At 39.0% G+C, this 25,461-nt stretch overlaps 1 protein-coding gene across 6 annotated transcripts in view; it reads right to left on the reverse strand.

The window, feature by feature from the left end:
* The window catches only part of KCNT2 (potassium sodium-activated channel subfamily T member 2), a 205,063-nt gene that overhangs the window by 134,269 nt on the left and 45,333 nt on the right, over positions 1–25,461 (reverse strand). For 5 of the 6 annotated variants that reach the window (XM_039883459.1, XM_039883458.1, XM_039883461.1 and 2 more), the window contains exons 2-5: positions 10,051–10,130; positions 7,753–7,852; positions 2,949–2,997; positions 512–571 (exon numbers count right to left, since the gene is read on the reverse strand). In XM_039883459.1, the coding sequence (XP_039739393.1) occupies positions 512–571; positions 2,949–2,997; positions 7,753–7,852; positions 10,051–10,130 (289 nt within the window). Of the gene's footprint in view, positions 1–511; positions 572–2,948; positions 2,998–7,752; positions 7,853–10,050; positions 10,131–12,105; positions 12,208–25,461 lie in introns of all 6 variants that reach the window. The other variant, XM_039883455.1, reaches the window with a different exon arrangement.

A 25,461-nucleotide genomic window follows, 5' to 3' on the forward strand; every position in this document is an offset into this window, starting at 1 on the left:
TTATTTCCCTGTCTATCCCCATTTCTAGATTATAAACTCACTAAAAAGCAAACAAACAATGCACAGTTTGGAGTTCTCCATCAAAAAGAGGCTCAATAAATACTTGTTAAATTGTGTTGGCCAAACAGAGCTTTGCCAAAAATTAAGAGAATTCATTCGAATGATTCCTAATAGACACGTTTTTGCTCCCTCGATGTTTTTTATAAAGATCAGGAAAAGAGGTTGAGAACAATAAAAAACCAGATCATTCTATTTGTGTGGCTCATATGAGCATGCATATAATGGATAAATTAACCCATAGGAATTAGCGAAGTATTTTGAAGCCATCAAGGAAAGCATTACTGTATTACTGCAGTTTTTTATCACGTACTAGAGAGGTCCAACATAATTAAAGTGGTTTAAGAAGAGCTAGCTTTATCCCCAGAGTATGAATAATAATAAATAGAGGAATGCTGGGTAAATGCTAGTAATGTGTTCTATCAGCAGAAAACTTCTAATGAAAATAGCTTACCTTATAACTGAGATAACCAAGTAGTATTGTTTCAAATAGACTTATCAAGGCCACTAAAACCTAAAATATAAATTACACCTTAATGAGAAAATGCAATGAACTTAATACATATTCATAATTATAATACCGTATAGTATGTATAATATATTTATTATATTCGTGACTATTATAAAAGTTAAATTTATAAACATATGCATATATGCATGTAGATCTATATATTTGTGACACATGCCTATATGACATAGGGAGGTGATATATGGCACTTTATTGTGTACCTGCAGGTGGCAGGTGGCAGGCTGCAGACCGTCTCTGGCACCACAGCTTAGACTTTGGAATTTCTGAGCCTCCTTGATCAATCTTTTCTTATTGATCACACATGGAAACGTGAGATTGGAACGCTGGACTGGCTAGAGTTTGCACGACGCGGAAAGAATAGGTTTATTGTGTGTGGGTTTCCCTAATACACGCAGTCGCACGCAGCTGCCACACCACAAACGACACCCTTTGGTGGGTGCACTGGACACCCACCGTGTCCAGTGCACCCACCAAACACAGCAGCGCCCTTCAGAAAGAAAAGAACACAGGCTTCGAGTTCAATGATACGGCCCACGCCATCGCCCACCTCCACGTCAACCGGAATGGAACAGCACCGTTTGTGAACACTCGACAAAAACAGTCCGTGTCGCCACTTAGAGACACTTTCAGATTTTATTTGAACTTCAGAACCAGTTCCCCTTCTGCACTTTTCCCAGACAGGATTCCATCTTTCTCTCTTTCCTCTATCGAATATACAATTCCCACTGCCGAACTACCAAAAAGCTATGATTGCAACAGAAAAAGTAACTAGAAAAGAGACCCAAATGTTTCTGTGTTAAATAAATACTCTAAGCACTCGAGGATATATGAATGGAATCGAAATAAGCAAGCAAATGCCTCTGATAACAAACGTATCTGTTTTTAGACCTTTGAGCTGTAAGAGAAGCTGCATGAGAAAGGCGGGTAGCTTGGAGTTTTACATTTTGACTCTTGTTGGAATGAAAACTTTGATTTAAGTGAATTTTAAAACACAAAGACAATAAAGAAAACATAAATGCATGGTAATGAAGTTAAATACGTTTAGAAGTGCATACACTAGCCAAGCTTGATCGTGATATAAAATTCATAGTCTTAGATTTTTGTCACAAATTCTCCAAATCAGTCATTTCTGCTTTTTCCTAGAGGTACACATTGTTAGATGGTCTCTATAACATTTTTAACATAAATTATTCAAAATCCTATTCGGAAATGAATACCATTATTTAAAAATATCACTAGTAGATAAAAGCTATTTGACTATCAACGTATATTTCATAATACTTTAAATGTGCAACCTCACTGGAAGATAACATAATATAGCTCAGAGATGAAAAGACTGCATTTTTAGCAAACGCCGAAATATTCGAAAAGTTATTTGTAAATTAATGACATTGCAATGAAAGTCAGTATAAAATAGCGTAAAACACAACCGGACTTCAATAAAATGAACTATCCAGGCACAGTAAAACCTTGATTTCGTAGTCACGATCACAATACTTAAATAATTGAAATCATTATCATATATAAAATGTACAGACTTCACAATCATCATGCTTTAAAAAACGAACTAAACATTTGATTTCAAAGTATTTTAAAGGTTGTTTATAAAGTGATGCTTATAGTTTTTCCATGTTTTTCCAGACTCAGTCTTGTAATCTCTAAGTTTTTTTATGTTAATGCTTCTATTCTTAGAATTTCCAATTTTTGAAAAACAGCAAACTACTTGCAGGAGGGAGTCAAGAGGAAAGGAGCTGAGAAATTGTAAAAAGGTTGCCAGCGTGAAATTCAATAGAAAAAGGAACAAGGATAAGATGCAGAGGACTCTAGGGAACATGTCAACAATGTAATTCAGACATGCTGTCCCTTCTCATATTTTTCTTTAGGACTGCCTTATTCCAGGGCATACTTTTAGTTTTATTTATAATTTATCTGCCTAGGGACCAAGCTCTTGCTATTGGTAATACGAACCATTCATTTATTTATTTACCTAATGATTATTTATTGAAATTCTACCATGTTCCAGACTTCGAGGACATAGGTAAAAAAGCGAACATAGACATGGGCTTTTGATGAATTTTGCAAGGACTGTATAAGAGGAATTCCTTAAGTAGGTTAGGTAACTCGTGGTGCCTGAAAACACTGGTCGACATTGCTTTTCTCTGCACCCTCCAAAGCTCGCTGTAGTCTAATCCTGATCACGAGGAAATTCTCCAAGGAATGAAAGTGTTAGTCTAAGATGCGCATCAAGGTTAAGCAATAAAACAAACTCATTTTTGATATCAACAGTTTTTCTCCAATAGTATTTCTCTGGGAAATATGAATACATTGAGAAATATAGGTCTAAAACAAAATTGTACATAACCTGTAGGCCCCATAAAGGTAGACTTCTGTTCACCCAAAAGATATGAGACCTATGAAAAGAATAAGAAGATGTTAGTTTTAAAAATATGAAAAGTGCATTCATTTGTAAATTTCGATCAAAGTCGGAAGTATTTAAATCATGCTAACATAAAAAGACAGTGGGATATTAAAATTAGAATTAGATAACTTTATAGTGTTCCAATTTTCTTTTTCATAATACTCATTTCTGTTTCTGGGAAAACCCCTTTTGAATTTGTTTTCAGTAGCATGTTAATAATGAAAGAAAAGATAACAGGTCATTATTTTAGACCCTTTACTAGTCAATTTTCCCATTGAAATTTAGAGTCTTCTGTGAACTCTAAGGTTTTGTTAATTTTAAAGCCAATAATATTTCGGCAATACAAAATAAACAGTATAAATAATCTGAATAAAGTCAGTAATTCAGCTTATGGAGCACATTAATATTTCTGATGTGGACTTTTGTGAAATATTGGACATACCACTGAAAAACCTGTGACTGAGGTTAGCATAGAACATTATGCAGGAAGGTGTCACTGTTCTTACACATCTCTTAAAACTCATTTTATCTTTGATGTTGAACATCGTTTATAGTCTGCAGAGAACATCAAAACGCGTCTAGCGCCCAGTAGTTAAAATCCTCCACTTTTTATGCCCTACCCTCATCTACATTATCTGGTATGCAGTTGATTCAAATGGGAGTGGTTCACAGAAATATACCCTATTCAGGAAAAAATGAAAATAGCTACATTGTGCTGCCCCCAAAATGCAAAAAGGATAAAACCCAATTATTCTTTATAGTTATGAAACATGAGACCCCCTCCGATAGGATATGAACTATTTTTAAATCTTTACGTCCTTTGCTTTTTGGTAATATGTTTAACCAAGAGCAATAAACTCTTTAAAGTTCTTGTTTTAAAAGGAACTATAAAAACTTCCTAGTATGTTAAAGCGCCCTGTAATTTCAGAATGTCACGTCTACCTGAGTAATTCACATCTTCCATTGCTCCAAACCGAACCCGCGACCTTTCCCCCCAAAAAACCAAGGTGAGCAGGATACCCAAGCATAGCACGCGTCTGACAATATATTCAGAATGTTTTTCAATTAGGACAAAACACTGGCCGTACTTTGTGTACGAAGCTAGACCGCCGGCTGCCAACCGAGAGGGTGGGCTTTGAGGTCTTTCCATCAGACACGCTGGCCGTGGCAGAGTGCCTTCCAGCCACAGCCATTCTCCCCGTCCCGGCACGGAGCCAAGTGCAGCGGGCCGCTCTGCAGCCCAAGGCTACATCTCCCAGACCTTGTGTCACGCGAGACCTGGTGCTCGCGTGAGATCAAAGTACGGAATGCATATAAAAGCAATGCTTGTGTCATTGACATTTGTGGATCGGTAATTTCAAGAAGCCTGTGTCTCTTCTCTATGCTCTCTACCTTTCTGCAGAGGATTCTTAAGGCTTAAGCCAACACATAGCCACAAAATAAAAGTGGCTCGAATATACGATATTGTAGTTACTATGTGTGTGTGTGTGTGAGAGAGAGAGAGAGAGAGAGAGAGAGAAGAAAGAAAAGCAAGAAAAGCAAGAAAAAAAAAGAGAAAGAATCGCCATATGAGGAAAAGATCTAGGAATCTGACTTCGAGTACCGGTATTAGACTCCAGTGAACAAAAAATTCTTTAGAATTTTTGAGATTATGTGTCAAAGTCCTTGGTGCTGTTTATTTTAACCTTCACCGTGACCAGTGTACATGAAAGAGGAAAATGTCTGCCTGATGACACCCATTTCTATTGGTCAGCAAACAGCTGAAAGATATTGTCAAAATTTCATTTCTTCTCCTAACGGTTGGTACCTTAAAGAAGAAACCATCTTTGGAGTGAATGTACATGTCAGCTGAACACGTGTGTTGCTCTATTTGGCACCGATTATAAATGCAAATCCAAATACCACAAAATATAAGCACGTTCCTGTGTCTATCACTTGATGCTAAAAACTAATAATCACTTCAACATTTTAAGGTGGGGAAGGATGCATGAGTGTTGACACAGAGCGAAGAACTAAGCATCAGGAAACAGTGAGTCAACGCTGACGGCTCATCTCTCGATGAAATTCATAAACTACACCCTGGGTGTGTCATTTCCTTTGCTAATGCACATAAATCGTTGACGAGTTTGTCATTTGCACAATCTCATACATTAACAATAATTTCTTTTTCGCATCCTTCGGTTTCTCCATATTTGCGACAGTTTCAATCGGTTTTGACTCCTGAAAGGATTTAAAAATAAAGCAAAGCAGCAGAAAATATCTGTAGCTTTATTATGTCAGAAGCTCTAATTAAATAAATCTTGCTGAATTAGCCTCATTATTTTAAAATAGAGCCTGTGCCCAGAAAGGCCACTTCTGTTTTTCATTAACCGACATTGCACTGACAATGGGAACTAAACAGAACACTGTATTCAGGATGGAGCCATAAGTTATTCTGGTTGTTTGTTAATTGCAGTAATCTGATTTTTCAAATGTATATCCTCTATAATTATGGCTGAGCATTCTTAGTAATATGGCATAGAAGGTAATTGTAGGAAACTTTGTTCCTCTTAACGTTTTCGAATAATATAATTTTACTCTGCTATCACCCGCCAACGCCTTTTGCCCTTGAAAGGACTCTCTCGTGACTCAATTTATGATTTTCAGGTCTCTCTCATGTACATGTTATTTTTAAATCACCAAGTCTTAAAAAGAATTCCGGTACGTTTTTTGGCAAGGTGAACCATTCTCCATAACACGTAGGCAGAAGATGTGATAAATGCCATAAACGCTGCCATTTCTAGGTGGTGGTCTTCCATCACCTAGAGGTCGCAATACGATTGATAATACTGTCGCACACGATTCCATTAATTTAGCAACATTCAGTGACCCTTTAAAAGCACAAGGTCCTATGCTAAGTATGGGGGAGGGAGCGGGGGGAGGTGGATGAGCAACAGGAGGAGAAGTTACCAGGACAGCGGGGGCCCTTACAGGCCATGAGGGGCACGTCGGCACTCAGAGCAGACCTGTGATGAGGTCTGACACATTTTAAAGGAAGCCTGGCTGCTGCTATATGACAAGTGACCCACAGAGGAGCGGGGCGGAATTAGCAGGACTGATCAGGAGGGTCACTGCGCTCGTCCGGGGGAGGGGACGTGGCTTGCGCAGGGTGGTCCCGGGCTGGTCCCACGCCATTTTCTCAGAGGTGTACCTAGACTGCAGAGCAGGGGACGAAACGAGAAGTCGAGCGTGACTCTGAGGCATGTGGGCAACAGCGTCCAGGTAGAGCTGCTGTCCATCAGCTCAAGAGTGCAAGGCCGTGGGCAGAGTAGGGTCGGAAGGACGTTTGACACCGTCATTCACTGATCTGTGCAAGAGCACAGAGAAGCTGACTGGACCGTGGCGAGCTTGGATGCCTGTTAGACATCTAGGTAGAGAGACCCACTATGCAGTTAGAATCGGGAGAGGAGAGGGTGCTGGCTTCCTGGGGTCAACGACTTGAACGGGTGTAAAAGGTATAAAAAGACAGCACGAAGGGCCTCGAGAAGAAGGGCAAGTATGAGGAAGCGTCTGCTTTTCTACACGGAACGTGGGAATAATAAGGTTAAGTGTATGTCAGAGGAAACCACACACGTCAAACAACTAGTCCGATGCCAGAAAAAGCAACAACTCCAAAACATAAGACCGTCGCACAGAACAAAAATTCGCTGATCGTAGATTTTTTTTTTTTAAATCCCAGCTGTGTCTTCATTTATAGCAATAGGAACACAGACTAAGTATTCAATAAAGATACAGTGAGATATCCAGAATACTATTTCATCAAATAAACGATTTCATAAAGAATTATCACAAATTACTGCACAACGAAATTTCACTTGTTTAACTTGTCCCCGGTCTCTTTTATAAATAGGAATCATTTTCACTAAACAAGCTGAGGAGTAAGCAATTGATTGAAATGCATATTATGCCCACACTTTCCATTTTCCTTTGATCTTTTTTATTTTTTAAATTTTCTTAGGGCCAAGCTCCACACGAAAAAAATAATTGCATAGAGGTTAGCCATCAAATTTATTTTCTGCTTTGAAAATTATTTCAATGTCATAGGACAGGGGCCCAAGGCGGTGATGATGATGAAATAAACATTATTCATGACATTGGACACCTGGTCCCCTACTCTTCTGCTTCTGGCCGAAAATAGAGACTAAAAAATTAAGTCCAGAAGCACATAGCAATGCAAGTGAATCAAAACAACATGATAGTGAATGAAAAATAAGTTAAATCAGTAAGTCATGTAGCTACACAAGTTAATTCTGAGACGTGACATAGTCATGCGTCAAACATCGAGTATTTCTACTCAAGAGTAACAAACAGAATATATCAAAGAGAATATAGTAAACAGTAGAATAAATCTTGTTTGGAATACAGTTAAATGAAGAACAGAAAGGTATCGGGTGTTTAAAAAGACTGGCCCATATTTAACGATTACTTAGAGTATTTCGATCAACGATAAAAACTTTGTGAGTAGGTGTCCAGTGTTAGCTTTAGAGGAATAGATGAAGAAAATAAGAGATGTTTCAAAAGAAACTAAGGATTATATTCATGTATTTCCTCAAAGGCTGATCAATTTAATTGCAACGAAAACTTTCTAAAATGTCCTTGGAAAAAATCCTATGTAACATCCTTTAAAATAATACAAAAATAATAAATTAAAAAAAATTATAATTTAAACTAATCAAAAAATATCGAGGGTCAGACAAAAACGCCTTACCATTCATTTCCTTGTGAAGGGTTTTCTAGCAGCACTCGGATTATGTATAATAAGCAGCTTAATAATTTGAGAGAAAAATTGAACAGACGTATTCTTAGACCTTTAAACAAACAACAGAAATTTGATTTTCATTTGAACTTAGTTCACGAAAGACTAAAGAGAATTGTCAAGAATGTCAGCTTTAAACGCAGCACTTAAATCGTATTTAGAAACTACAGTACCCTAATTGTCTAAACTCTCTGAAGCTCTAGATAGCTGAATTTTAATGAGCTGAACATTGAAACAAAAAGCGAGATGGACAGAACACACAAACTGCAAACAACAGCAAATAGTATATGTTGAGAGTAAGTCTACGCCTGAGCATTCGGAAGCCACATAAGTCCTGTCCAATCGAGACTGGTTCAAATACACTTAGAAGTTTAAGCATTTTCTACATCCATGAATTTTGGCATAAATCTTGGCTAGCTGGAAGACCTAGCTGCTTACAAATTCACGGCTTAACTTATGAATCTTGTACCTTCAGAATACCTCGTAGATTTAATTATTATGATAATCATGTCTATAACTATACATTATACTTTTAATTAGTAATTGTATAATTAGAAATCATAATAGCATAGTATATGCTGAGAACTATACACACACACACGTTTCTAAATTTGATCAGTTGAACCTTACTTTTCACTTTAGATCAAATACCAATAAACTCTTAAAATTTTCATGGGAATTAAGATTGCCAGATACCTTCAAAACTGTGTAGGTCACAGTTATACAGCCTTACCGATGAAGAACAATTCAGATTAAGCAAAACATGCTTAAAATCTGATGAATAGAAACATTACCTTTCCTGCAATTATCAGGTAGTAGCTGATTCATGCATTGTGAATACAATTATGAGAAAGGCCTTCCTATAATTATGACTTAACAAAATCTGGAAATGAAATGTCACTTTTTTTTTTTTTTGCTATACCATATGTGAATGTACTTGAGGTGACATTTCTTAACAGTAGAAGGTTAATGTTTAGTAATTGTGTAGTTTGTCCTAGGCTTTTCTATTACAATGCTAGGTACACGTTTTATGGGTTAGCTTCTTTATAAAGTTTCTTTAAATTATTAATGAAATTGCCCTGGTTTTATAGAATCTGTGTCCCCAGTGACTGCTTAGTCAAAGCTGGTTGCTGGTGAAATAGTCAAATTATGCATTTATTTTTTCTGGCCTGGAGAGATAGTATTAGCCTTAAAGTCTAGCAAACCTTCCATCCAGATGTTGAGGCCCCTTTAGCTATATCCTGGTGGGGCTTCCCTAGAAACTTTAAATAACCGGATTAGACAGGCATTATTAGCCTTGACCTTGAAGCTAACCTGCCCTTAAGTCTCTAACGAATGTGCCTTAAATGTTGAAATATTCCCCGTAGTCAGTATTTGGATAATTTCTCGCAGCTCAGGCTTTTCTCTTTGAATCCTACAGAGGCACAACATAATTAAGGACCACCCTAGGAAGATAAAGGGGTCAAAATTCAGAAAGAGCCAAGTCTACACCCACCTACTATAGACCTCTCTACCGTTTGTGGGCATTTGAAGCAATAATCCCATGAAAAATTGTACACTGGCTCATTCAGATGGCTTTTAAAATTCATGGTATTTTTGGGAGGCAACAAGATTTCACTAACACTTCAGCCTTGAACAAGCTTAGGAAGTCTGTGACTGCCAATTTCACGTCCTCTTCAAATCTCCGTGTCTCCCAAATTCGTCTGATGGTCAGAATCATAAGGGCTGTTAAAATCTGAGCTTAGCCCTGTACTTCCTGGTTTAAGATCACCAGGGAAGACCACTAGCAAGATGGACATGTCAGGACACGCTAGATGTTTCTTCTTCTTGGGCACAGTTAGGAAACACTAAGCCTTTCCTCACAAAATCAGACAATTATTCTTCGTATGAGTCAGTCAGAATCACTAGAACCTTCTCATCATAAGATTAGGTGTCCCTCGCAGTTAAAATGTGGAGACCCCTAATCTAGATTATTTTCCTCAATGTTTCTACTGACCTAGATGGCCCACTCAGAAGCCTATTATTGGTGTGGGATATGGAGAGTTCAAAGTATGTGGAATTTGCAGAGTTAAAAGTATTCAAGAAGCCTTAACACCACCAGATGTAAAATCTATACTTCTCTAACATTTTGCTGCCTAGAAAACAAGATTATCAATTGTATTCTTTACATAAACAGTATGTTGAAGAAAGACAGCGTTTGAAGTAATTACACGTACAAACACATCGACAGGAATAAAACAAATGACTTACTTGATCTCTGGTTTTTAATAAAAAATAACTTTAGTCTCTCTTTAAATGTGTTTTCATTCATATAGAATTCAACTTGTACCCTGCAAACAGAAAATAAGAGCATAATTAATCTGAACACTAATATATAAGAAATTAAAAGTAAATTATTCGATTTAACGCATTGTATATTTGGAGTGACTCCTGGCCACCAAAAAGTAAACACTGAATTTTTTGGAAAGAATCAATTACTTTTATTTTTAAAGACATGGTGAGTTAAAATATCATATGTAGTTAGCTCAGTATCTGTGTTAGCGGGGGTAATGAGTGGTGTACAGGATCCAAAACAGCAATAATGCAAAAGTCTTTAATATGTGTCTGTGAAATAATTTTGAATCAGTGTTTTTCCAATTTTGGCCCACGTCATAAGAATCAATGGGATTCTTGAAAACTTCAGTTTGAGCAACATTACTCCAGTGGGCTGTGTCAGAATGTCTTAATGGATTGGGACTGAAAGTCTCTTTTCGAGACGTTTTCACCTTGACTCTATTTGTGACGCGTTATCAGACACTTTACCTTGGTATTTCTTTAGGCTCGTAGTAAGATGTGCATAGATCAGCAAAGGAATGGTAATGGCAAGTAGAAGATTAAAGTCACCATAGGTATAAATCAGACAAATCAATGAAGGCACCGAATGTTATATATTTAATCTAATGTAAAATAATATCAACAGTCTAAAAAATAATATTTATTTAATAAACGCATCTGCTTTCTCCCTAAATTCCAACAGACTGTCTTTCATGTGATGGCATAATTGGTATTTTCAAAATATTGAGCGAAAAGAAAAATGTGTCCAGGGCACGGTGACTTGTTGATAATCATCATTTGAAGTTTCTTAATTAGTCTCAAATACGTGTATTATAAATTAGGGTTACAAGAACAGCTAAGAAAACATTTGAATATTTATACAAACAACAAAGATTTAATTTCATTTTTCCTAATATCATGAAATTTTGATAATGCAATCCATATAAACTAGATAGTTTTATAGTTTTGTTTTATTTGGTAAGACTACACATGGGAGATAAAACCAGAGAAAAAAATGAGCATATAAAGATGCTCATGTATTAGGGAAATATTTCACTACTATATTCTATGCCGTGTAGACAAGAAGATTCATGAATATTTTTAAAACTGTCTTTTATGCCATAAAAGCGAAAGGAATTTCGTTATCCATTGCAAACCAAGTTTTAACTGCTTTACCTGCTAAAAGGCTTGAAGGCTCTCTAACTTTACCTCTTATCCATAAAGAAAGGGTTTTTTTTTTGTATAAACTTTTTTTCATTCCTTTTCATCATTTTCTCATTCACTTTCCATCTTTTGTTTTTTATTCATCTTACATGTTATGTGAAACAAAAAAAGGACAGAAATGAGGTTTCTCTTGTTAATTTCTTCCAGCAGAATTGCACGCACGTGCACACCCCCCCCGCCCACGAACCCACACACTCCCACATGCTGTGACACTGCACGCACACCCACGCAGACACGGAACTCAGCCAGTGTCCTTTATTAGATCTGTGTCCCTTGTTTATCAAATGAGAAGGCAGTTCATTTTAAGTAAAGCGACTGTGCTACCGATATCAGGCTAAATTAGTTCAGATTTGCTATGGATACAAAAGCACATTTGAGAGGACATATGGCTATTACACAAGTGATTCAGCAAAGGCCACATAGACTTCCTTCCTAGAACTATCAAATTTATAAGAATACGAGTCCATTCCTCGGATAACAGCCGGAGTTCAGTTCTGAGGATATAATTGAGGTGCATTTTTTTTTTTAACTAAAATGAGATTGTCTATAGCCTTATGCAAAATAAGCATGAGAGATCAGGAAAGCATTCCATATGAGAAAAAGCTCAAGGAACTGAAAATGTTTAGTCTAAATTTAAAGCAATAGCAGCACCAGAACAGCTTTCTTTAAATACTGAAGTGGCCATGATTGTTCAAATGAGCTGACTCATTAATGTGATGCTGTCGTATAGGACCAATCGCGGAAAATGAGAATTCTGAATGAGATTACCCAGCTTTGAAATGGCCATCACCATGAAGTGGAGAGAACTCCAGAGTATGTGCATGAGCCGGAGGCTGGACGACAGCTTGCAAACGATTGTTTATTTTTTCCCTGAGGGTAAAGACAGTTTTGCATGGTGTGAGGTCTCTCATTAAATGAATTCCAAACTCACTTCTAATTATACTACTATGCAAAGGAAAACAATTAATCTAGTGATCCCTCCATGTCAGTATTCTCTGATCGTGGGTATTAAAGTATGGACCGCTTTCTAAATGCTTTCGAAAGTTAAAGCTAAAACGAAGAAACAAAACAAAACAAAACAAGCAAAACACTTTTTTGATCCATGCCTTCTCTCAGGTACAGAAAAATGTCCTTAGGTTTATAATTTATAATATAGAGTGGCACTTTCTTTTATTTGATCTAATGGCAACTACCAGAATCAAGGCCGGTTAGTATTATTAATGTCATCTTTTGGGACCTTCTCCAGGGAGTTATGTAGACTTTAGCGTTTATCCTTCTCAACTTTGTGATTTACTTGGTTTTAAATATCCTCCTAGTATTTCCTTTCCCTCCCTTCGTTCCTCTCTTCCTCCTAACCTCCCTCCTCCCGTCTCACTTTATCTGAATTTACCTGCATCCAGCAGGGTGGCGCAGTGAATTCTTTCTGGACCTACAGTTCTGAGTAATACATTAAGGCAAATCTGCCCTCGTCGCTTCTTCAAGTGTCTTTTTTTTCACGTGTTTATCCTTCAGGTAAAATTGGGAATCATTTGGTCACACTTCCCCCAATATAATAGTAGAATTAGGATTATAGTTAATTTAAAAAAGTGATATTGCAATCATTACTAGGTGACATTTTCTCCTCTTGACATGTTTTCATTGTTTCGTGATGATATTCTTGTGTCGGTTAGAAACGTTTTCTTGTTTTATTTGGGTAGATCCTACACATGCTTTGGGATATTTATTTCTGGGCGTTTTGTAATTTTGGTTGCTATTTTTAAAAGGGTTTCGTTTTCACGTTTAACTTTTGTGTTTGGTGTTTTAAAGAGCTATCATGAACTCCTTTATAGGTAGTGATTTTTTTTTCAGGTTTATTTCTTGGGGTTTTTCTAGGCAGACAGGCATGTCACCTGGACACCTTCTCCAGTGTTTCTACTTACTACATCGACTAGCAGTTTTTGGAGAAAAATATGAACTGTGGTGAGCATTCTTATAAGAGAAGGCCTCGTGCTTGTGCAGTTAAATCGTTGACCCCGGAATTGCAATAAATATTTATGTTTTACTGAAAACCATATCAGGAGTGGATTGATGTCGATAGTAATCAAAAACCTGTCTTGAATCTGTCAGGTGGATGATACGTTTTTGGGGAATGTTGACAGATTTGGTGAATTGTTTCAATCGTTTTTCTTTTATGCAATTATTTTATTTTTCAATTCTGGAACAAATTGTTTTTGTAATAGTAAACTATCGAGGCAGTTTACTGATGGATTCATTTTCCTATATGTTTAGGAATTTTTCTTCTGTAGTCACAACTAAGATTGATGTGCTATCATCTTTAGATTATTCTGATATCTTTAAATACGAAGCGAAAAACTCTCCAGATGTTTCTACGCTCTGGAACAATTTCGAATGCTGTAGAGATTTTTTTGTGTGTATGCGTCGCCATCATCACTTTGCCCTAACGGTATCAACTGACCTAATGCTGATATTAATTTGTGACTTTCCCCTCATTTTCCTCTCATTCTTCTCATTCGTCTCATTCTGTTGCTGTTTATTTGAATTTAGTATAAAAATCACGCAATATCTTGTTAAAATGCAATTTCCTTGCTTCCTTCTAAAAATTCTTATTCGGTGCCTTTAAAGGAGGCCTTACCAATTTAATGACACAAAAATAACTCTGACCCGGGTCGTCGGTGCTTTGTTGCTTTTTCCAAGGGCTGATGCCCCGAACTCCACTCAGGATGCCCATGAACTTTTGTAGACATCGTTTTTGGAACTTAGAGTAGATATAGATCATTCTTCAAAGGAAAGATTCCTCTTCTGTGTCTATAACTGGTGCGGCTCCCTTCCCTCCTCCCTCTGATTCTTCAGTATTGGTCAGGGGGTCCTTTTCATTACTGAACTCCTCTCGAACAAGGCCATACCTGCCCAGACGCCCTGGTCCCAGCAGGCAGGATCAGTGGGTGTGTTAGCTCTGCTCTCTCATCGTTTATGTGTTGGTGGTTTTCCTTGGGAAAATCTACATCCGAAGGGCAAGTCAGTATACGCAGCCCCCAGCACCCTCGCCATTCATAAGAACTTATCGTCTAGCATCCGTTCTGTTTCCTTGTATTGTGGCGTCCTCCTCGTCCCCTGCTTGGTGCTCTGATTCCAACGAGTAAGAAGAAAAAACGAAGCCCAAGTACCACTGCCGAGATCCCCTCTCCGTGCTCACCACGGCCAGGTTCTCAGTTGGCTTTGCACTTGGGAGCCTTCCACCTTTCCGGATGGGCCACTTTACTCTGAGTGTACCCCTCTTTTCTCTGAAGTCATTATGCGTTGAATTCGTATGTCCTCCGAAAAGATATGTTGACATCCTCACCCCCGAGACCTCAAAAAGGTGACCTTATTTGGGAATGGGGTCACTGCAGACATAGTTATTTAAATTAAGAGGATGTCATATTGGAGCAGGATGGGTCTTGAATCCGACATGACTGGTGTCTTAAAAGAAGACACAGAGAAAGACGCAGAAGGAAAATAGCAAAAGAAAACAGAGGTAGAGACTGGGGTGGCACAGCCATAGTCCAAGGTGTGCCCGGGGCTCCCGAAAACGGGAGAGGTGAAGAAGGGGCCTCCCCTGTAGGCTTCAGAGAGGACAGAGCTGTGTGAACCACGTGATTCGCAAACTTCTACACGCCTCAGTTTTGAGTCGATGCATTTCTGTTGTTTTCTGGCACCGAGTAACTGGCACTTTGGCCTGGCAGTCCTCAGAAACTACCAGAATCACTTCCTGATCGTGCAAAGGCAGTCTATTAGAACACAGGCTCCACAAAGGCAGGGGCCATATTGAGTTTTGTCCACACTGTATCTTTAGCTTCTCACATGTTACTTGGGACTTATTAGGGATTCATTATTACTGGCCCAATGCCTGAATGAAGGAATTCTGGGGTCCCCGCCTCAGGAACTATCAGTTGATAATATGCTGGGAAGGACAAAACCATGGTTTATAACAATTTCAGGATGAAAAGATTGGGTTTGCAGTGAGCTGAACTTTTGGAAGCCCTTATTCCAACTCGATCTACCTTGTGATTACTGATAATTCTCCAAAGGTTTTCATTTTTTTTTTTCAATTTTATTCATTTAGATTTGTTTATTTGCACAATCTCCCCATGATTTAATGAATATTTAGGGAGGAATTACACTACTGTTAATTTAACTTTTACAAGATCGCTGTGACTTGGGTAAGGCAGCCATCAACTTTCTTTCACAGAAAAAGAAATTCAAATATTTTTAGTGACTCGCCCAAATTCATACAGCTAGTCCTGGAACAGAATCGAGACACAGGTCTTCGTATTACTTCTCGTCTCTTGCTTCTGCTTTATCAGGAGAGTTCTAGGTCATTTGTAAAATATTACGAAAGAGCACAGCAAATGCCAGACCCGCACGGGGTTGCCGAGAAGTGTTTGTTCAGCTCTGCCCTTTGATTATTGACTCTAAACCAGGTTGCTCTCCGTTCGCAAACGTTCACTCCTAACTTCTGGTAACTAAATTATTCAACGGAGCAACCATTCACATGAAGCCCTGGAAAGAAAATTAATAAGTAAGCCTACGATCAATTTTTCATCTTAAAAAAAATCCGCTGCACCCGTGGCACGCTCAGGTGCTGCCAGCCTTCGCCACAGGAGCAGAAATCCCGGCATTTTAAGGACTTCGCAGCCCCTGTTCTGGCGTTTTCCAGCTGAATTTCGCCCATCTGATTCTTTTCGTTTTTACTCCAGCCTAACTTTCCCACCTTCTATATAAGGCTGACACCTTATAAGGAGGCAGAGGTGGAGTCTCGTGACTTTTGATGGCATTGTCTGCATTTTTCAGATAAGATCTAAAACAATGCCGCTTTTGGAAAGAGAGCCCAGCTTTCCACACAGCACACACACACACACACACACACACACACACACACACGCAAACTCATCTCGCAGACACAAGCATCCGCACGCGGGCACCCAGTCATCGTGTCTAAATACACGCAATGGTGGCGTGGCGGTGAGACCAGCTGGGGTGCTAATGGCTCATCAGTCTTCCCCCATTAACGCCGATCGCTCCCCAGTAAATGAATTTACGGTCCCGTCGCTCCCTGGTAATCACGGCTTGCAGGTAGCTGGAATGACTCTGCCGTTTCCATGGTGACGCGTCACGAGTCCACCCCGGAGAACTTCCGTATCCAGATTTCTCTCGGGTTAGATAGCTCGTGTCCTCACGTGCCGTGGTCACTCGCAGAGCCGACGCTCTGCTCTGTCCTTCATTTGATTAAAAATAATTTAAGCACCCCCAGTTTGACTGTAAGCACAGGAAGCCGAAAGATAAGGCTAGGGTAAGTATAAAGGTACTTTTATTTTTGATGCTTAAATTGCAAAGGGACTTTGCCTCTTCAGACCCTGGGCCAAATGCATGAGTAGGAACCGGGCCTGGGTCCAGCCGTTAAAAAAAAAAAAATGCCAATAAGAGAACATTAATTCACTTTTCTGTTAAGTATATAATCAAGAGTAGCAAAAATACACAGCGTTCGGGCTGGTAATAAACTGTGTTTAGTAAGGATTCTGTCTGTTTACAACCACCGCCTCAAAAAAAAAAGGGAAAGGTCAGCTGCTTTAGGATGGTTTTCATTTATTTCTCTTACCTCAATGCTACTTTCTCATCATACGTACACGCACGCCGTGCACACACACGCAGAATCCCTCAAATAAAACGCATGCACACACATGCGCATGTACATGCATAAGCACGCATGCATCCACGTCCACAGGCGTTCTGGAACTGTAAAGAACATGACACAGGCAGCGCAGCCCCACGGCAAACCTGCCGGCCTCCCAGTCCAAACCCAGAACAGTGACAACCGGCACCTCCTCCCTTCCGTCCTCTATACTTATAAGGCGACAGAAGATGCCACGCGGTCTCTGACTCAGCCTGGACTCTTGCACCAGTCATCGTGGAAAACCGAGAGCGCTCCCCGCAGCCCGGGGCTGCTAGGCCTGGCGCGGTTAGACCGCAGGGCCCAGTGTGGGGAGGAGCACTGCAGTTTGGTCGTGAGTAGTGAGGTCACGTTCAGCGGATGCTAGTTCTTAGCAGGCAACTGGTGGCTACGTGGGGACACGGCTCTTCAGTGAAAGGAACGCCTTTTTGTTTCATTTATTATTATTATTTTTTGCACCAATAGCATAAGGTTTTAACCCAAGCCTCCAAGCAGCCTCTTCCATTTTGCATCTGATTGTGGAAGGGGCGGAGGGGAAGTCACAGTTGGACAGTTTAGTAATGGGCACAGCTCTAAGAGACACATAGCACTTCTTCGGGATTTCTCTTAGTATGTGGTACTCAAGGGAAAATGACAGGCATGACTTTTAATAGGTAGACCATACTGGGTTGATGCATTTAAAGACAAGGTGACACAGTTTGGAGGGAGAGGAAAATGGTTTCAAATAGAATTTCACTCAATGGAATATTACAATAAGACTCATGGGTTTTCTAGAGAAACTGACTTTTTCCCCACAATAGTTTGTTTATATATTCATCTGTTCATTTCGTAGTGTGGTATAAAGAGGTAGAGTCTGGACTTATCAGAGCTGCAAACTTTTATTTTCTGTAAAATATAGATATTACTTCCATTAACAGGGCTGTTCTGAAAATTAAGATACTTTATATGTGAAACGCACAACTAAACATGGCAACTGATAACTACTTTCTGGTCCGTTTGTAATAAAAAAAAAAAGTTCCTAGAATAAATATTTGTAATCGTGAAAACAGAAACTGCGAATCACGTACGTCCATTCTGTAAAATTCATCCCTTCAAGGAACATTTGCTTATGGAAAAAATAAGGGTGTTAGACAAGACATAGCTTCGCTGTTTGCTTCGGAAAATTCCTATAGATCAACATATGAGAGACAGCAGTCTGTTCACCCAGGCAAACACATCACCTATCTGCAGTAGCCTATTCATTGCAACTTACATTGCCTTTTTACTCGTTAAGACTTAAAAATCCTCAGTTTGCTGTGTCTGCCGAATCTAAATGATTCGTCACCAACTCGGACCACTTCAAACCCTTTCTCATACTACCCTCCTTCCACCACTTGAGCCCCAATTCCAAAGCCTGATAAATACGTATCACCTCTAACATCAGCTTGTGAAACGTCACGAATGCTCATGTGCTGACTTCTGGGACTTTAAATAAACTTCGCTTTGCTTCATTAACAAGTGTCTGGTGACATTTGAATTATTTAAACAACAGTAAAAGAGAATTATGCTGCACCTGCTGCTCTATAACTTTATTTTTACTCAAACATCGAAGACGCGGGCCTAGATCATGTTTTAAACTGTATAGTATTCTTATACGTATTCCCGTGTATTAATAATCCACCACTTTTCATAAATCACTTATATATGTAAACGAATCTTTAGGTTTTGTTTGTTTACTACTTGAAAATAATAAAGAATAAGTCATTTTCCCAATAAATAAATAACAACACTCTTACTTAAATATATATATTTTTCACTAAATAATGTGAAATCTAAATGTCAAGTTATTTAAAAATCTGGGTATATGGTAAAGAATAGAGCAGTAATCTAAAATCTGGTTATCAGCTCACCGTTTTCATAGTCAAATAAGCCCCCTACATGGAAATTTCCCAAAACATCTTTCCCAAACGATCCGAGAAGATACACAATGATACAGTAAAAATGTGAAAATGTTATACCAGAGAAAAATTTGCTGTCAATTTTGTCAGAAAAAATTATCCCAAACTTAGGCAAAATTACTAGATGTTCTTTCAGTGGAATGCTGGCTGGTCTTAACGTTTTCTGTGCAATTTTATAATGATGAAGGATAAGGCATTTACACGCAGACTTGTGTCTAATAGACATGAAAAGAATTTCCACTCAATAAGAGAGATAACTCCAAAGGTTAAAGTTTATGGTTTAAGTTACTGTATTTTTTTTTTCTAATTACAAAACATACTGCAACAGATCATAAAATGTACTAGCATAGCTGTTAGACATTTTAGGAATTTCTTTGGTAACATTTACTGACACAAGGCTTAATTTCAGTTGCGACATCATCATTGTAAGTACATATTTCTTATGATGGTCCCATGTGTTCAGTCTCATATATATACCTGGATATGGGAGGCATGGAAAAGAGGTACCCAGGCCTCCCCTCTTCAAATAATTGCTGGGTAGTTTCCATCTGTCCACTGCTTCAGGGTCTGCCTCGGGTGCAACGAGTCCCTTTGCCTGAGGTCACATTGTTCTCAGGACAGGCCACAACCCAAACTCCGTATCAGGATGTACGTACAGAGGAGCCAACCAGAGACCCTGGCGATTATTTTATAGAGATTGTCTATGAGTTTAATGGTAACTTGATCAAAAAGCAAGCAACCGACTGTGATAAACTGGAACAGAGAGATAACAGCCAATCGCTTTATGACGAGAACAGATTTCAAAGCAATTCAGAATTTTGCTTCTGACAATATGGTAGCACAAATGTGCCATAAACCTTCCCCCAAAGAAATACCTAAAAAGTTAACTAAGTTATTGTACACACACGCCACTTTTAACATGTATGGCTTAAGTAGTAGGAAAGCAAAGGAAATCCTTAGAAGCCAGAAAAGATAAGAAAATAAGAAATCAGAGAAGTAAGCTAACATTAAAGCTGCTGTTCGCTGTTCACCCTGGTGCTATCTGACAATTTTTGATGGTATAGAGTTTATATTTTGACAAACAGGAGAACAAAGAAATCCCCCCAAAAGATCCCCACAGAAACTCCCCCAGAAAACCTCCCACAAAGGACCGGTGTTCCCGAAAGTTGACATCAGTGCAGAAACCAAGAAAAATTTCCTGCAGCGGGAGTGGTAAATGCACCCGGCCGTGGCTCTGACTGGCATCCGAAGGAAGAAAGAGACACACTGAGATCTGCCGTATTCATTTGCTAGGGCGGCCATAACCAAATACCACCGACCGAGTGGCTTAAAAAACAGAAATGTATTTTCTCAGTTCATCTTGCTTATCCTGTCGGCATTGGACATCATTAGGCATTAGGCATAGCTGATCTCTTCCTCACCCCCGAATCGCATTTCTCACTTGACTTCCCAAAGTACTCCATTCTCGGTTTTCCTACTACCTTGCAGCTTACTCTTTCTAAGTATCCTCAGCTAGTTCACTCTCTTCTATTCTCAACATCAGTCATCTTTTATAACTCATCCATCTATGTGCCCTAGACCACCAATCTTACATGTTCAGCCCCATCTTCTCGCAAACTCATACATTCAACCACCTGCTCAGTTGTTTTATGTGGCGCTCTCTCGTGGGCATCTCTGACTCAGCACAGCCAAACCTAAACTCCTGATTTTCTTCCCTGAAATCTTCTTCCAATCTGAGCTGATTTCAAATCCCCCTTCTGTGGTTCAGATAAAAGTCTCGTAGTTCGGCCTGAATCCTCTTTCCCGTGAGCACGTATTAAATTATTCGCTAGAGTTCTTCGAGTAGTAAAAATCTTTCAGCAGAATAAGGAAGAAAATGGAAAAAAAAAAAAAAAGCCTTATAATGAACATGCTCGCAAGAATGGCCTAAAGGCATTTAAACTTGCCTTCGGGTTAAAATTTATTTTCAAGACAAGATAGGGAAAAACAAAGCAAAACAAAACTTTAGATGATAAATACAAATATTGAGGCCAGATGGAAGCTCCATCCACGTATCGATCTACAAAAATCCCTGTGAAATATTTCACATCATTGAAGGCACTGGGATGTGCGGTCTTCTATTCTAAGGCATGACCTTTAATTAGACGTGACTGCAGAAACTGCCAGACTGGATCCCTAGTGTGAGCGATGTATAGGGAAGTGTTGGAAAGGAAGTAACCACCCACTCCCTTCTTCCCATCACCTTATCACGTGTGAGCAAGAAGGTACTCTGATCTACCTGCCGACTGTCCCTGTCTCTCCTCTCCCTCCCCTTCCATTATTTCTAATTATGGTGTCAGAGTTTATAAAAATTACGAATTATTTTAAGGGAAAATAATCGTTTGTCATTGTACCATTTCTTAAAGCCTCATTAAACCTCGAGCTCCACTAAAGAGATTTCAATCAGTTTTTACTGATTATCGTTTATCTGGTGCCTGGAGTATAGTGGATGTTCACTAATATACATAGGATTAAAAGTGACTCAGCAGTAGATGCTTCTAACACCCCATTAGCACCCCAAGTCGACAACTGTCAGCATGCAGAGGCCGGCCATCTGTGGCTACAGCCATCTGGCATCTGTGCTGGGAGACAGAGCCCCAGATCACCTTGCTCCAAAAGGAGGAACAGATTTGTTAATTTCAGACGCACTTTTCCGATTGGCTGTGGATGATACGAACACTCTAGCATACCGTAATTCCTCTGTATTTCCTCAACCAGATTTAGTTGAGTCTAGTCATAGAGCTTTTAAATCTGTGGGTCGCTACTTTTTGATGAAAGTAATCGTCTGTCTGGCCGTTAAGGAAAATGATTCTTAGTTGAACTAAGATTTCTTTCGCCTTCCTCTGGGCCTCGCCCTTCTTCCTTTGAGGCCTCGTTTTAGATGCCACCTGAAACGTCTTTCTCACCAAAGCCTTTGTCAAGTGGCACAGATGTCATTTTTGCTTAGTGCCCTCGATCCTTTGCCCATGGTATTGATTGCCAAGTGTCAGAACTGCCTCTTTAGGGGGCTCTTTCCTTCAAGTGAACCCGAAAGGTCGAATAACTGGTTCTACGCCACAGGACGCAGAACACAGACATGTAAGAGAGAAAGATAACTTTGAAAAATACTTTCATACTTAGAAATTCGGTATATTTACATTTGAAAGTGAACACCAGTCTTGAGCAAGGTACACAGCTCAGCTTAGTGCTTTGCAGAAATAATGAGCAAAACCAGACTGAAACAGACAGGAAGCCACCAAGTACCAGATGGGTTGCATCATTAATAGCACTGACAACGAGCCTCAGCAAGAGTTTATTTGAGGGCATGTTTCCTGCCGTGTGTCCCTCCAAAGCTGCCAGTGATGCTTGGCTTGGCTCTAAACTTGTGAGGACAGGAACTGTGTCTACTTGGCTCATTTCGATCGTGTTTTCAGAACCTAACATGGTGCCAGGTACACGTATTAATTAGGCACTTGCCCTATTTGCTGAATGTCGAATGAATTTTGCTATACAGAAGTTTGCTTTTTGCTTTTACTCTGATTTACATTCTTCTGTCAAAATCATATCGTCAAGTTCAAGTCTCTGAGAGTCTATTTAGTGTCCTGTTTTTCAGTCATTCAGTGTCCGCAGAGACGTGATAGCACGTCACTAGGGCAAATAATGAGGCTTGATTGTGTACGTGCGCATATGTGTGTGTGCAAAGTATGACTGTGACCAATTCAAATGTTCACACAACTGCATGTATATCAATTATACATGCATATATTATATAGACAGAGATCGATATAAAGTATCACTCGTTGATCCTCGGTCAGGACCTACCTTGTACTTTTATTTGGATAGTCTGATGCATTCTTGTCTGTTCTTGCGGTGGTACCAACACACAGCACTGACTGTCTTGTACCTTCTTTGCATCCTTCTTAGCACGATAATACTATAGAATATCCCTCGAAAATTCTCACCGAAGAATCAAAAGGTCTTTTGCGATGGCGAACGATCTCTTATTCGTTTTAATGGCAAAAGGTGGACCTCAGAGCCTTTATGAGAGCTGGTTATTAGCTTCCCTAATTTGCTTTTTGTTATTAAAGGACAAGGTGTTTGCCATCTCAAGGGATCGAAGTGCACACATAGAACTGCATCAGAGCATCGTAAAGTTGGGTAAAATTACCCGAGATGTGTTTAGAATTATTCACCTGTAAATAATGACACATTGCTAGTGAAAAAAGGGTGACATGAGATCAGTGATATTAATAACCTAACAAATTTCCTGAAAATGAGGCTATTATCTTTAGAGTTTCAAGTCCTTTAAAGCTGCTTGAATTCCTTTCATGAGGAAGAATGTCAATAGGACACCATTATTCCATTCATGAATCAGCATGTACTCTCTGCAGAGAGATGAGGTGCGTGCTTAATTACTCAGAAACTTTCACTGAAATAAAAAATATGAAGTTACAGTTTGAAAAGTCCCCATTAGTTCAAAAATTTAATGTGCAAAAAGTTGCCGGTGCACACGAAGGAATGTAATGTATATGAAGAAACGTTTTGTACAAAGCACGGAGTTGAATTCATTTCTCGCTGCGACCTGAAGATGTTAAAACTATTTCCTAATTTGTTTAGTTCAACCGTTTCCATGAAAAGGTGCAATTTGGAGGTCAAGAAACTTAAAAAAAAGTGTTCTCCACCTGTGCATCTACCATAATTACTATCACTTTATCCTAATTATGTGCGGGGCGTTTAGTAGAAAATTTTACTATGATAAAATTTGTGGGTAAAAAATGAAAGAAAAGGAAAAATGATCCCAAACGACTAACAGAAACAACGTGAAAAAATATTTTTGCATCACCGATGAAAATTTTTCTCTCCAAAATGTACTTTTTTTAATATTGATTAGTCACATCATTTTAATATATGCCTGCTACATACTACACTCGTATTTTTAAAATTTAATTTTACAAAAGTCCTTTGAGCTAAGAATTATTATCCTCATTATACAGATAAGATTGGTGAGGCTCAAAAAGTTCTGTACATTGCCCAAGGTCATACTGCCAGGAAGTCAAGAAGTTGGGTGTAATAAAAGTGCAATTTTACAGTGAAACCAAAATACATTTTGAAGACTTTCTCCCCCGTCCCTTATAATTTGTCTCGTACAAATACTAGATGCCAAGGGCCATAACTGCTTCTATACAAGAAATTGTTTAGAGCTAAAGTTTACTCGTAGATACAAACTAAAACCAAGAGAGGGTATGTGATTTGAAGCTTGGTGTCCCCCACACATACAAAGCAACAAAACTAGTACTGAACACACGTCTGATTTCTAGATCACAGCCCTTGCTAACGTACCAAATTTCTCCTGCCGTTTCTCCCTTACTTTTAACTTGCTAACTCTCTTAGCCTCAGATGAATGGCAATGAACTACCTCTACTCGGCATTCTTGGGAAAAAGAAAAAACAGGATATGGATCAATAACGGAATGGAATGTCCCTACTCTAATGATCTCCACAATCAGGTCTATGGAAGAATGACCAGGTAAAAAATTAAAGGCTTATGCTTTTCATGTCAAAATATCCCGTCTCATTTTCAAACAATGTTTCAATCTATTTTGGACAACAGTGCAGTGATCGCTGTCAGAAAGACAAGTCCTTCTGCTTTTGCATAAGATAATATTCTCTGAAAAGTTAGAAGGAGATGTGGAATTAAGCCGAACGAACCTTTCATTCCCGATATCATAGCCTTGGGTAGCCCCGTGTACTTGCGAAGGCTGAAAAATGCTCTTTAGATACCACTGGTTTCCTCTGAGCACAAGAGAAAATTCTCAGCTGCCATTTCAAGTGCAAAACCAAATTACGTGGGATCCTCTCCTCATTTCTCTCGGACTAACCCTCTTTCTGTTCAGGCAAGGATCAAAGAGAATGGGACTACATCGACTTCGAATTTTCTGAAGATGTCCAAGCCCCCAAAGGTGTTATTGACTAAGGAGCCAATCAGCAATGCAGTGAATCTTTACTCGTTGTGGGTTATTACCCAAACGCCAATTTTGCCATCGCCCAGTTAAGGAAGAAGCACTTTAAAGTGCTGATTATAAAAACGTAATCGTGAATGGAGCAGAGATTTATCTGTTATGGGAGTTTCCTTTCTGCTGGCTCATGAACTGCTCAGCAGTAATAAAAATTGGTTAGCACTTCCCTGGTTTATTAGGTAGAATTGTTCCCTCGACCGGTGACACCAGTGTATTTGGAACATCCCTACTGGCAATGCTGGCAGCCTGTCCTAAAACATCTAGACAAAAGGAGCAGGACCAGGAGCAGGCATTTTGACTTCTTTTAGAACAACTTTTGGTACGACACGTTCAAAATACTTTCCATTTAAACAATAATCTTAGAGACAGATTATTATGTCAAATTAGAACCGTTTGATAATGACTTAACGTGGGAGTATACTTTATACACTCAGTTATTCTAGGGG

This window comes from Pteropus medius, unplaced genomic scaffold (genome assembly GCF_902729225.1).
Source record: "Pteropus medius unplaced genomic scaffold, Ma_sr-lr_union100, whole genome shotgun sequence".
NCBI classification, from domain to species: Eukaryota; Metazoa; Chordata; class Mammalia; order Chiroptera; family Pteropodidae; genus Pteropus; species Pteropus medius.